We start from the raw sequence: 13,102 nt of genomic DNA, 5'->3' as shown, positions 1-13,102 counted from the left end.
TTTGCTCTGTGTTGGCAAACGCTTGCATCAGGGAATTTCAAGGTTGAAAATTGTTTGTTGTGAGCTTCTATACAGCTACTAATGACTGGGGAATCAATTCAGTGCGGTTTGCACGACCTTCTGTAAAGGTGTTACAATACATGTGCTCTATATAGAGTTACAGGGGTTTCTGTAAAGGTGTTACAATACAGAGTTATTGATTATGACATAATTATGCCAGTATTAATCATCCTACTTATGTTACCAGCACATTGATCATCCTAGTTGTATGCATATGTTTATACCAAATCAATCTTCCTACTTATATTCACATATAATACTAAGTTTAGTATTGCAGCTAAGTACACAATATTCACACACCTAAGGAAGTTGGCCAATTCAGCTAAATATAATCTATATACACGTTTCTGTATCGTGTTTTTTTTTGGGATGATACATTTTGTATGAATGTTGGAATGTATAAATGTGATTAAATCCTGTGGTTTTTAGATACTAAGATAAAAGCTCCAGGTGCAAATAAAGGCGACCAGTATTTACCATACTGGCTTTTTGTTTGACTTTATTATCTAGACCTGCCACCCTCCCATCTTGTGATTAGGTTAGTTTCTTGGACAGGCAGCTGAGTAATGAGCAACACGCTGGCTTAATGCTATAACGTTAAGGCAGGGGCTCCTAACCAATAAAGTGCAGAGAAGGGTCACGGCAACTTATCAAATGCTTTCTAGATGCTGAAAGCAGTTATTAGATAATTGGTATAACCATGTACTACTTACTGTAAGTTTTAGCAACATAGTGATATTAGAGCTGTCGGTCACTGAACAGACATGTGAACGTAGGGTTTCATTAGTGGTTATAGGAGTAGAGGAACCAGAAGAGGCCAAGAACTGCTCCTGTGCTGTAGTGTTTCAAATTCAATTTCTGCTGCTGTTGTAACTGTGCCCTAGATTTGGAGTGAAGTTTTAGTCATGGTTACTTTTTTGCACAACTCATTTGGAGAAACGAAGGTGGGAGTACACAACGCCAAGGTGCAAGTGCATCGTGGCAGATGCTTAAAACTCAGATATTACAACACAGTTGAGTGCACATCTGTACTGTGGTACCGACATCCTTTGTGATGGACAAGGGTGTAAATATTTTCTATAAGGCTCTCTTCCATTAGCAAGAAACCACCAAATATTCCCATTAATTGGATATATAAGCTTGTTTGCATGCATCTTGCATTTTTGTCCCTAACTTTATTGCTGGAAAGCTTTTGCATTTTTAGGTTCTTTCCCTCCTCCTCCCCCCCCCCCTGAAAAAAAAACCCAAATGGTACTGGCCTGGCAGTATTGCAGTACCACGTTTGAGCCAAGTCAGATTCTCTGGTCAAGTCGTCATCGTCTGTTAATGGACAACTGGTGCTGGAGATTGTGCATGGAAGAGGGTGAACTTGAAGGCTCATGGCACTGGATTCCAGCCCCGATGCTAAATGAGGTGTGGGCTCAAAAAAAAACCAACAAAAAACTAGAGCTTGCTTTATTTAAATTTTATTTAAAATATTTCTAGCCCACATCATCCACAGATCTGAACAGATTAAAAAAATATGTACACAATATGAAATTACAAACATTTAAATAAAATCATCAAATATAACATTCTAAAAATCAAAACTCAAACATCAAATCGGCAAAACAATAAAAATCAGGCCATTAATAAGTTTTCTAAAAATCAAAAATAATCTTTCAAATATTAACTCGAAAGCAAAATCAAACACAGCCGTAAGTTTCCCTCCCTATTTTTTCCCAAAACTTCCCTTACTAATACAACCTCCTTTTCTAAAACTGTAGCGTGTGTTTTAGCTCCGGCTGTGGCAGTAACAGCTCTGATGCTCATAGGAATTCTATGAACGACTGAGCTGTTACTGCTGCAGCCAGCGCTAAAAACCATGTTCCAGTTTTGGAAAAAGGGGGGGTGGTGGTGACAGGTAGGTAGCTATTGTGAGCACTTAATGTCTTCCCTCACCCTGCTTCAGAGCAGTTGGCATTGCTGCTTCTCTATAGTTTTTTACCCACCCCCCCTTTGGTAAATGTAGTGACCAGAAAACATTTTGTCATAGTAATCAGCCAGCAGCGGTCAGCGTTTTCTTTTAAACACTGATTGGCTAAATTAGCATCAAATTTTTCATATTATAAAACGCATTTTTTCCACCCCAAAAATGGGGTGTCTCTTATGGACTGAATACACTGTGTGCCCCACCCATCCCCACCCCCGCCCGGTTCCTTTTTTAGTGGCCGTGGTCCAGTGCAGTCTTCTGGATGGCTGCCTTTGTCTTAGAGTGATGCACAATACAGGAGCGCAACCTTTTGCGCTTCCTGCCTGGTCCCGTACCACTCTGTGATTAGCTGCAGTCAGTAACTGTCTGCTGCTCACTGACTGCAGCCAATCACAGAGCAGTGTGGGACCAGGCAGGAAGAGCAAAGGTCACGCTCCTGCTTGTGCGTCGCTCTTCTAAAACAAAGGCAGCTCTCCAGGAGACTGCGCTGGATCACCGCCACTAAAAAAGGTACCGGGTGGCTTTGGGCTGCGGGCTCTGAGCTGTGGGTTTCCCAGCACCAGACCACCAGATACACCTATGTAGAGGAGGAAAAACCAAGAAGAAAATTCTGAACCAAACTTTTTTTTTTTCCCTCCTCTACACGTAGGTGCGTCTTATGGTCTGAAAAATATGGTAGTTGGTGCTGGGCCATGTGTGAGCACCAGCCCCCAAATCTGGTGCTATTTTTTTTTTTTTTTTTTTTTAATGGGGCAGATCTAGAGCTTGTGGGTCCCAGTTGATGTTCATTTGTGACCAACAACTGAAAAGCCTTTGAGGTCCTGCAATATTTCCCACCCCCTACAACATGCAAGATAGCCCCCCCTCCCTCCCAAACTTCCTGGGCCTACCTGCAATCTCCAGTGGTCTACATGGCAGTGGGAGCATGATCAAATCCTACTTATTCCTGCCCCTAAGCAGTTTTCTTCTTCTCCCTCCCCACCCCCCAAGGTCATAACCCTAAGACGGTTGAGTTTCATGAATTCCCTTGCAGATGGGGGGTGTTAAGTGAGTTGCTAGCAGAATTCTTCCCTGCTGATTCTGATTCTTTAGTAAAGGAAAGATGCTATTTGCCTGAGGGTTTGGATAGATACTAAGGCTATTATGTGCATTTGGGACTTAACTGAATATGAATATTCTACAGTAAAACCTTGGTTTACGAGCATAATTCATTCCGAAAACATGCTTGTAATCCAAAACACTGGTATATCAAAGCAAATTTCCCCATAAGAAATAATGGAAATTCAAGACTATTCATTTCACAACCCAAAAACTTTAATACAAAATACTATACGTACTTGTATTGCAAGACCTCAATCGTTTAGAACAGTCATTACACTCCCGCAGCGTCAGAGAGAGAGAAGAACCGTCGGCTCAGTTGTGATGATGTGACACGTGTATACTGTATGTACACTTCTCCCTCCGTATCCACGGGGGTTAGGGGCAGAGCTGGGCCGCGAATAATATTCGGGCCGGTTCTGCCCCTAACCCTCTCTTCCCCCTGGCTATTTTAAGCCCTATAAGCCTCCCCCTTAAGCCTTACTTGGTGGTCTAGTGGGTGTTCGGGGCAGGAGTGATCTTCCCACACTCCTGCCCCGTGCAGAGCCTTGAGCTCCCGTAGTCTCTTGAGCCATTTCCTGTGAGTGATCTGCACGGGGCAGGAGTGTGGGAAGATCGCTCCTGCCCTGAAAACCTGCTAGACCACCAGGTAAGGCTTGAGGGAGGGCTTACAGGGCTTAAAATAGGCCGAAAAATTAAAATTGGTTTTTGGGTTTAAAACTGTGAATAACCGAATCCACGGATGCTGAAACTGGATTCGGAGGGGGTAGTGTACTCATATTGCAAGACTTTGCTTGTTTAGAACAGCACTTTACTCTTGCTGTGTCATAGAGAGAAGAACCATCGGCTCAGTTGTGGTGATGTGACGCATGTATACTGTAACATAGAAACATAGAAATAGACGGCAGATAAGGGCCCACGGCCCATCTAGTCTGCCCACCTTAATGTCCCTCCCCTACCTTTGCCCTGTGAATAGATCCCTTGTGCCCTGTATGTACTTGTATTGCAAGACCTCAAATTAAAATTTAATAAAATGTTTTGCTTGTCTTGCAAAACACTTGTATACCAAGTTACTTGCAATCCAAGGTTTTACTGTATGTGTATTCCTCCAAACAATGACTTAAAATTCAAATGCAAATATGTGGCTTTACTGTGCTAAATCCTATCAAATTGAAATTTAAAAAAAAAAAAAATGAAGCAATGTAAAGTAGGATCAATTTTTTTTTTTTAGCTCAATGCCCACTATTTGTATTCAGACACATGGTAAAATGCTATTTGGTACAACTCCAATACATGAACCTTGAGCATCTTTCAACAGAACGTAAAGCAGATATCAAGTTGGTGCACTCGTGCTTGGGGGAGGGGGGGGGCACAATTTTGCAGGGTTAGGGACATACCATCATATGATTAATGGTAGTGATAGAATTTAATGACTAGATAACATTTATTTACATACGTCTCCTTTTACAAAGTTGCACAGCCAAGTGCCACAGGGCAAATGCTCTGATGCCCATTCAGTTTCTATGAGCGTCGGAGCATTTACCATGCCAACCCGTGCTGCTGACTTTATTTTTTCCTTCTTGGTAAAAAATCCCATGGTAGGAAAGAGATAGAAGCATTCCTGGGTGTAACAGCTGAGGAGGTTCTGTTGGTAATTTAGAGTATCCCCTGTGTGGTCCCAGAATAAACAATAGTGTGTTAAGGTACTTAAAAACATAAGACTAGCCATCCTGGGTCAGACCAATGGTCCATCTAGCCCAGTATTCTGTTGCCACAGTGGCCAATCTAGGTCACAAGTACCTGGCAGAAACGCTGATAGTAGCAACATTCCAGAATCCCTAAGAGTAACAAGATTCCGGAACCCCAAAGAGTAGCTAGATTCCATGCTACTGATCCCAGGACAAGCAGTATCTTCCCCACCCCCCAAGGTCTCAGTCTGTCTCAGTAACAGACTGTAGACTTTTCCTCCAGGAATTTGTCCAAACTTTTTTTTTCCCCTACCCATCTACATTAACTGTTACCACATCTCTGACAATGTGTTCCAAAGCTTACCCATTCTGAGTGAAAATATTTTTTCTATTTAGTTTGAAAGTATTTTCCTGTAACTTCTGTGTGTCCTCCTAGCCTTTTGTAATTTTTGGTACAACTAACTTGATGGTGCACCTAGCTAACAAGAATCGGATCCTTGTTAGCAAAGCCCCTGGCATGTAGAAGTCTTCCTCATGGATTTTCTGGTCACTTCAACCCCTCCTGTTTCTTTTTTTGCCAGCTCATGCAAGCAATTGACTTGCAGAACACGTTCTTCCTCCCCTGAGCCCTTGAATAAAGTGACGCAAAACTTTGGGTAGCTTAGTGTGAGAATGAACTTCGTCTTCTGTGCTGCCAGTACTTTGGCTTAGGGTAGGTGGTACTAGTTGCTTGGAGGGGGACCCTGCTGTATACTTCCAAGATAATCCAACTTGGGCTATAAGTGTGTTATGCATATTTAAATAAATAAATCCAACATGGTTGCTATGGCGAAGGTTGTGTTTCAGCCACCTGAAAGGAATACAAATCTAAGACTGTCATCGCTCTGCTTACAACACTGACCACTACAGCCCTGGAATATTATGCATTCATGGTCTCATTAATCTCTTGTTTCAGCACAATATCAAACTACTTGCATTTAGTTCTGCAGAATTGGCATTCATGTGACATGCTGCTTTTTTTTTCTCCCTCTCTATTGCAAAGAGCCGGCTGTAGTGTTATCCTGCTGCCTTGTGGGATTTGGCAGCTTTCAATCTAAATCGGAACCAGCATATGGATTATGTTGCCAGAAACCTTCACAACTATCTGCCGTTCCCCCCTGCTTTTATATCCCCGCCCAACTCGGTCTAGTCTTTGGGAGGGGGGGGGGAAGACTGGAGTCACAATGTCATGGCTGTAGACATATTGTCCGCAAGTGTTTTTTATGCTGTGGAAACTGCATTCGCTTACATCCTACTTTGACGCCCTTGCATTCAGAACTTTGGGTCAGTCTCTGGTGCTGAGCCAGCTTGACGACTGTAATATAGTCTACCTTGCGGGATTCATAAAGAACATCCTAAGACTGCGTATTATTCAGAATACTGCAATTAAACTTATATACAACCGAAGAAAATACGATCATGTTACTCCATTGTACCGCGAGTTATATTGGCTCCCTGTGCCTGTGGAAACACACATTGTTTTCAAACTAGGTTGTTTGTACTATAAAGTTGTCACTGGTCAGGCCGCACAAGACCTGACCAATTCATTTGGTTTTTCATCTCGGAAACACTTGAGAAGAACTCATGCATGCATTGCCTTTCCACCAGTTAATGGCTATAAATATAAAAAATTTTCATGAGCGACAACTCTTTTTCAAGCTGTCGTGCACGATAATGATTTCAGGCATTTGTGCTCCATGTCTTGCTCTTACCTTCAGTTTAGAAGGCAATTGAAGACCCATCTCTTTACCAAATTCATAGACAATTAGATCTCTTCATTCATATTTCTGTATCCTTATTACTCTTTTGTGAACTGCATAGAACTATTTGGTTATGCAGTCTAGAAACTGATGTATTGTATTGTGGCACTGACCAAGCTGCAGAACAGAACTCCTATCCAGGAACTAACCGTTCTGTGTAACAGTGGTGGCCAGTGACATAGTGTGGTGAGAAGTGCCCCTCCCCCACCCTCTTTCCTTCCCCCCGCTACCTTTTTTTTATCTTTGGCGTGAGCAGCCAAGGCACTCTGACGTCACTTCTAGGTGCGGGTCCTGGAAGTGATGTCAGGGTGCCGAAGCTGACGCAAGCAGCAACTTTGTGGCTGCTCACGCCAAAGATAAAAAGGGAAATGGCGCGTGACGGGGGGCAGAGAGCAAGAGGGGTGCAGAGCAAGAGGGGTGAGAGTGCCTCAAGGAAGACTGCGCTTGGGGCAGACCACCCCCCACTCTACCCTTACTGCGCTACTGGTAATGACACTTGGCCATCAGGCTATCCTTGCACATGTAACTATTGGCCCATTGGTTTGTCCAAAAATTGGCAATTAACCTCCCCTCTTTCAAAGCCGTGAAAGCGGTTTATAGCACAGGCCGGCACGCTGAATACTCTGCACTGCTCCCAACGCTCATGGAAACTCAGTGTCGGGAGCAGTGTAGAGCATTCAGCGTGCCAGTTGATGCTAAACGCATTTGCAGTTTTGTTCCTGTGGGCCCTGCAGCATGCGAACTATCCAACGGGACTGCATACTGAATTCCAGTCTTGATTATATGTATGTAGAAACCTGTGGATTTTTTGCATGGGCTTTATGGATGAATCTCTTGGACTTCTCCAGTGTTATGCTCACTGACGTTCACAGCACTGGTAACCGAGGAAGTGTATGTTCTGTTGAACAGAACCTGCCCATAACGGAGGAAATGGGGATGTCCTAAATTCTATTTGTGAGGATTTAAATTGTTGGAGAGGAATCCTGAAATTATAAAAGGGAGAACCCAATTTTAAAATTAAGTTCTGCTGGCTTTAGCCTCCTAAGCCCGGAGTCTAGGAGAGCACTCTGGCCTCAGACCCAGGCGAAAAAATTACTACATCTGAAAAAAGGGATAAAGATACCACCAATCTGAGGAAAAGGTCAAACACGTTCATTTCCCCCCCCCCCCTATTCTTAAATGCAAACATCAAGAAACACAATAGTTTTTTGGCAACAAAGAGCCTTTGTCAGGGGTCTAAAAATATATTAAACATCTTTAAGAATGGTAAAATTCATGCTTTGTTTTTCTAATATTTTTTAATGTATAAAAAGAAACCTCTCGCCAATAATTACTGCATAGCCATCTAGCTTGCCAGGAGTTGTACAGCAAGGCACATGAATCCAGTGAAGTGGAATTGGGGGAACCCACTTCACGCTAAGCTCCAAACCAAGGGAGAAGGCACTGCCACTCTCAATTTCTTTTGCCATAGAGCTATGTTGGGGGTGCTGTATTGGACACTGCTTCTGCTTGGCCAAAAACGTATCTATTGCTGTATCGTTGCATGGTGTCATGTACCAGGCGCCTCCATTCCCAACTGCCTGGATCTTAGACTGAAAAGAGAGCAATTGCTCTGTTATATGAAGTCTTCCTGGCTAATAAAACGATCTGTAGTTTTTGTCAGTACCTGGCTGGAGCAGGTGGGGCCTTTGGTGTTGAGTTGCTGTTCTAGAAGGCTAAACGTTGTCTATGGTCTCTTTTTTTTTTGCCCAAGGAGTGCATTCTTAGCTTTATCAAATCAGTGTGGGCAGAACTAAATTTCCTGTTTTCTCCCCTACCATATTGTTCATCCCTTTTCCTAACCTTTTTTATTTTTATTGTAACCGCTGATTCCCTCTCTCCTCATGTTCTTAATTATATTTTGTTTTGTTTTCTACCGTATTTAATTTTTACATTTATTTAAAATATTTTTTTTTTTTTTGTAAACCACTTTAGATTTACCTTTGGTTTTTATCGTTGCGGTATATTAAATAAATTGAACTTGAGAGTAATTGAACCCGTTTCTTAAATTTTGCCATGTAATCCTTATGGGAGGATAATTGACACCTTCTGGTGGTTTAGCTTGTGTGTTTGAAAGGCAGAATATGAAATGAATAGAATTGTAGGCTTTTTAAGTATGATCTTGATGTCACTCTTCCATTGTTTTCCTCTTTCCAGACGGTAGAACATGGATTTCCCAACCAGCCAAGCTCTCTTGCCTTCGACCCTAAATTACGAATCATGGCAATTGGCACAAAATCAGGAGCTGTCAAAATGTATCCTTTGTATTGCCTTAGCTATCACTAGGCTCCTCCATAGAGAGAGAGGTAAGTCATGTTTTGTGCATAGCCATAGATTTCATCACTGTGACATGATTTGTGGTACATGGATCCATACTTTGGGTGGGGTTTTTTAAAGTTTAAAATCATATTTTTGCAAAATTTTATTTGATATTGTATTTTATATAAAGGGCAACTTAAGGCAAGGCAAATTTACTCAAGTTGAACAAATCAAGGCCATGTTGAGGACAGGCTAATTTTGCTTAAATGTGGCAACTGATGTAAAAGTTGCTGAGAGGAACAGTGAGCAGGAAGGAAAATACTTGGTCAATTTCTTTTGATAGAGGAACAAGCATGCCTTATGAACCATAAGAACATAAAGAATTGCCATACCGGGACAGATTGTAGGTCCATCAAGCCCAGTATTCTGTTTCCAACAGTGGCCAACCCAGGTCCCAAGTACCTGGCAGAAACCCAAAGAGTAGCAACATTCCAGATCTGAGATTGTGATGTCATAATGCCTCATTCCACCAATGCCTAAGAGCCAACCTCACCAGTGATGTCACAATGGCTTGATTGTCACATATACTTGGCTCATATAAGAATTGCCATAGTGGGACAGACTGAAGGTCCATCAAGCCCAGTTTCCGACAGTGGCCAATCCAGGTCCCAAGTCCCTAGCTAGATCCCAAGTAATAAAACAGACTTTATGCTGCTTATCCTTGGAATAAGCAGTAGATTTCCCCAAGTCCATCTCAAGAATGGCCGATGGACTTTTCTTTTAGGAAATTATCTAAATCTTTTTTTCTTTTTTTTTTTTAAACCCCACTAAAACAGTGTATTTACATTTTTGACAATTTCAAATCAAGCTCAGTCTGCTAAAGAATCTTGTGGTGTGGGGGAAGGAAAACAGTATCTATAAGGAAAGAAATGCAAGAATAATCAATTTAGACACTGCTATGGCAAGAGCTTTCTTTCCAGAAGACACTGCAATCTGACGCAAACAAAATTTTTCCTATGCTCCAGTTAAGCTCACACTCGCACTTCTAGATCATAGTGCGACAACTGGGGCTTCAGGGTCCAGAGAAGAGCGACTAAGATGGTTAAGGGGCTGGAGGAGTTGTCGTACAGCAAGAGATTTGAGAAACTGGGCTCCTTCTCCCTCGAAAAGAGGAGACTGAGAGGGGGACATGATCAAAACATTCAAGGTACTGAAGGGAATAGACTTAGTAGATAGACAGATTATTCACCCTCTCCAAGGTAGGGAGAACTAGCGGGCACTCTCTAAAGTTGAAAGGGGATAGATTCTGTACAAACGTAAGGAAGTTCTTCTTCACTCAGAAAGTGGTGGAAAACTGGAATGCTCTTAAGGAGGCTGTCGTAGGGGAAAACCCCCTCCAGGGATTCAAGACAAAGTTGGACAAGTTCCTTCTGAACTGGAACATACACAGGTAGGGCTGGTTTCAGGGCACTGGTCTTTGACCTAGGGGTCACCGCGGGAGCGGACATCTGGGCACGATGGACCACTGGTCTGATCCAGCAGCGGCAATTCTTATGTCTGCTCAGTATGTTGGTTACTACTTTTGGCTTTGTGATTAACTCCTTGTATGGCCTCTAGCTGTTCATCTTTCTTTGCCTTTTTAGGAAATGGTGTTCAGCTTCATCTAGTAGCCATGTCGGGCTACCATTGTTCAGGGAAAAATCACTCATCACTTGCCAGTTGTCTCCCATGTCATCAGAGGCCTCATGAGCATAACTAATGGCTGTTGACCTCTTTGCCAGCATGGAACCTTAACATTATATAATCTAATGCAGGGGTGTCCAACCTTTTGGCTTCCCTGGTCCGCATTGGTCAAAAATTTTTTTCTGGGGCCACACAAATGTGCAAACGCTGCAGCAAGACAGAAGAGAGAGCCGGCAAGATGGTAAACACCCGGGGGCAGCAGAGGAAAACACTGCATCGCCCTTGACCGGGGCTGCACAAAATACTTCACAGGGCCGCATATGGTCCTCGGGCTGCAGGTTGGACACCCCTGATCTAATGTAAAGGGGTGTTAATGTAATTTAAGTTGCTCATCTTTGCTGAGGGGTGTTGAAGCCCTGTTGCTGGAGCCGAGCTTGCTAGGAGAGGTAGATGAAGAAAAGTACCCCCCCCCCCTTGAATCCAGAAGTTTGTGAAGGTTTGGCTGTTTGCCTGAGCGTTGCATGTGTTAATTTGTCATCTGCAAGTTTTGGGATTATATAGTTTAAAATATGGTTTTATTACATTTCTTGGCTGCTTGAGATTTATTCAGGAAGCTCACTGTGACACATTATACTTTAAGAAAAATGTTAGGTTAACTTGCCCTGCCACCAGGGGTATACACTAAGCTCAAGGATCAGCCATTCAGACTTCTAGGAAAAGCTGTTGTGAAATTGTCTTGGAAATATTTTTCTTTTTGCTAGAACTAAAATGAGAATGAAGTGAACACAAAGCTCTGTTTCACTATCCTTTATACTTTTCTTTTCTTTCACTTGGTTTATTTCTCTCCCTCATGCCACACCAGCTAAAATGGCTCTCTGTACTCTTGACTGTAGACAAATCCTGCCGTGCTACTTCTACTGAGCTAACGACATGCAACAAATAGCTGTGTAGATTTTTAATCTATTATTCTGGGCTATTCTAATTCCAAAAGAATCCTAGCAAACCAGGTTCCTTTTTGTTGTAGACACACAGGGCCAATAACATCAGTTCCATACAAAAGCCACATTGGTAGCTAATCTTGGGCCTCAATTAGACTCTTGCAAAGCTGCTACATGAGCTTCAGTTCATACTTTCACCAAGATCATTTTGGCTTAGGATGTGATATTTGGACAGGCTGTTCTCTTTGGGTTTTATAAGATAAATCTTGCACAAGAAATTTTTTTTTTTTTTCCAAACAAAATCGAGGAAAAAGGACTAAGAAGCCTATTATCCCAGGACAAGCAGGCAGCATATTCTTGACTGATGGGTGACGGCACCGACGGAGCCCCGGTACGGACAATTTTAGAGTGATTGCACTCTAAGAACTTGGAAAGTTCTAGCAGGCCATAACTGTGCTTTTACTGTAGTTTCCAAAAAAATAGGGAGGCATGGAGGTGGAAAAGGGAATGGTAGGGAGTCCAAAGACAGATAAGTAAAGGTCAGCAGAAGCCTAGATTCTCATAACAGCCAAGTATTTCTGAATTCTAAGATTCAGATAGTTATCTAATATCTTTGCTTCATGATGCATCATCTCCATCACCCCCCACCTTCCTCTTCTGTCCTTTTACCTCCAGATCACTGCAACCACAAATTTGTTTTGTGAGCTTTTAGCTTGGGACTGCCTGGAGAGGAGGATAAGGGATGCAGGGCAAAATCTGTAGAGAAAACAAGTTTCTTACCTGCTTCCAGGATTCTTGGTAGACAGAAGGGGAATGTAGCCACATTCACCCAACATTACCTCAGAAGATATTTAATTAAAAAAAAAAAAAGCAAAGGGGAAAGGGATGGGATTTAATCTACTGACTTTCTGTAGTTAACAGTCAAGGAATGATTAAGAAGGGGATTACAAACAGATCTGAAAAGGTTATTATGCCGTTGTACAGGGCCATGGTATGCCCCCAACTGGAATACTCAATGGTTGCGGTACATGAAAAAGGACATAGTACTACTTGAAAGGGTCCAGAGAATAGTAACAAAAATGGTTAAGGGGCTGGAGGAGTTGCCGTACAATGAGAGGCTAGAGAAACAGGGTCTCGTCTCCCTTGTAAAGAGAAGACTGAGAGGGGCTTGATCGAAACATTCAAGATATTGAAGGGAATTGGCTTAGTAGAGAGAGAGAGAGATTGTTCACTCTCTCCAAGGTGAAGAGAACGAGAGGGCACTCGCTAAAGTTAAAAGGGAATAGATTCCGTACAAACATAAGGAAGTTCTTCACCCAGAGTGGTAGAAATCTGGAACGCTCTTCCGGAGTCTGTTATAGGAGAAAGCACCCTTCAGGAATTCAAGAAAAGGTTGTATAAGTTCCTGCTAGAACAGAACACACGCAGGTAAGGCTAGACTCAAACAGGGCACTGGTCTTTGATCTATGGACTGCCGCGTGAGCGGACTGCTGGGCACGATGGACCACTGGTCTGACCAGCAGATGCAAATCTTATGTTCTTATATATTTATATGCTAGGTGCCTT

The 13,102-nt window shown here is 42.5% G+C and overlaps 1 protein-coding gene across 3 annotated transcripts in view; it reads left to right on the top strand.

Moving 5' to 3' along the window:
* The window catches only part of LLGL1 (LLGL scribble cell polarity complex component 1), a 110,090-nt gene that overhangs the window by 11,513 nt on the left and 85,475 nt on the right, over positions 1 to 13,102 (top strand). For all 3 annotated transcript variants that reach the window (XM_033914126.1, XM_033914127.1, XM_033914125.1), the window contains exon 2: positions 8,814 to 8,911. In XM_033914126.1, coding sequence (XP_033770017.1) covers positions 8,814 to 8,911 — 98 coding nt within the window. The remainder of the gene's footprint in view (positions 1 to 8,813; positions 8,912 to 13,102) is intronic.

This window comes from Geotrypetes seraphini, chromosome 11 (genome assembly GCF_902459505.1).
Source record: "Geotrypetes seraphini chromosome 11, aGeoSer1.1, whole genome shotgun sequence".
In the NCBI taxonomy this organism is placed as follows: Eukaryota; Metazoa; Chordata; class Amphibia; order Gymnophiona; family Dermophiidae; genus Geotrypetes; species Geotrypetes seraphini.
This window is presented reverse-complemented; position numbering and strand designations above follow the sequence as displayed.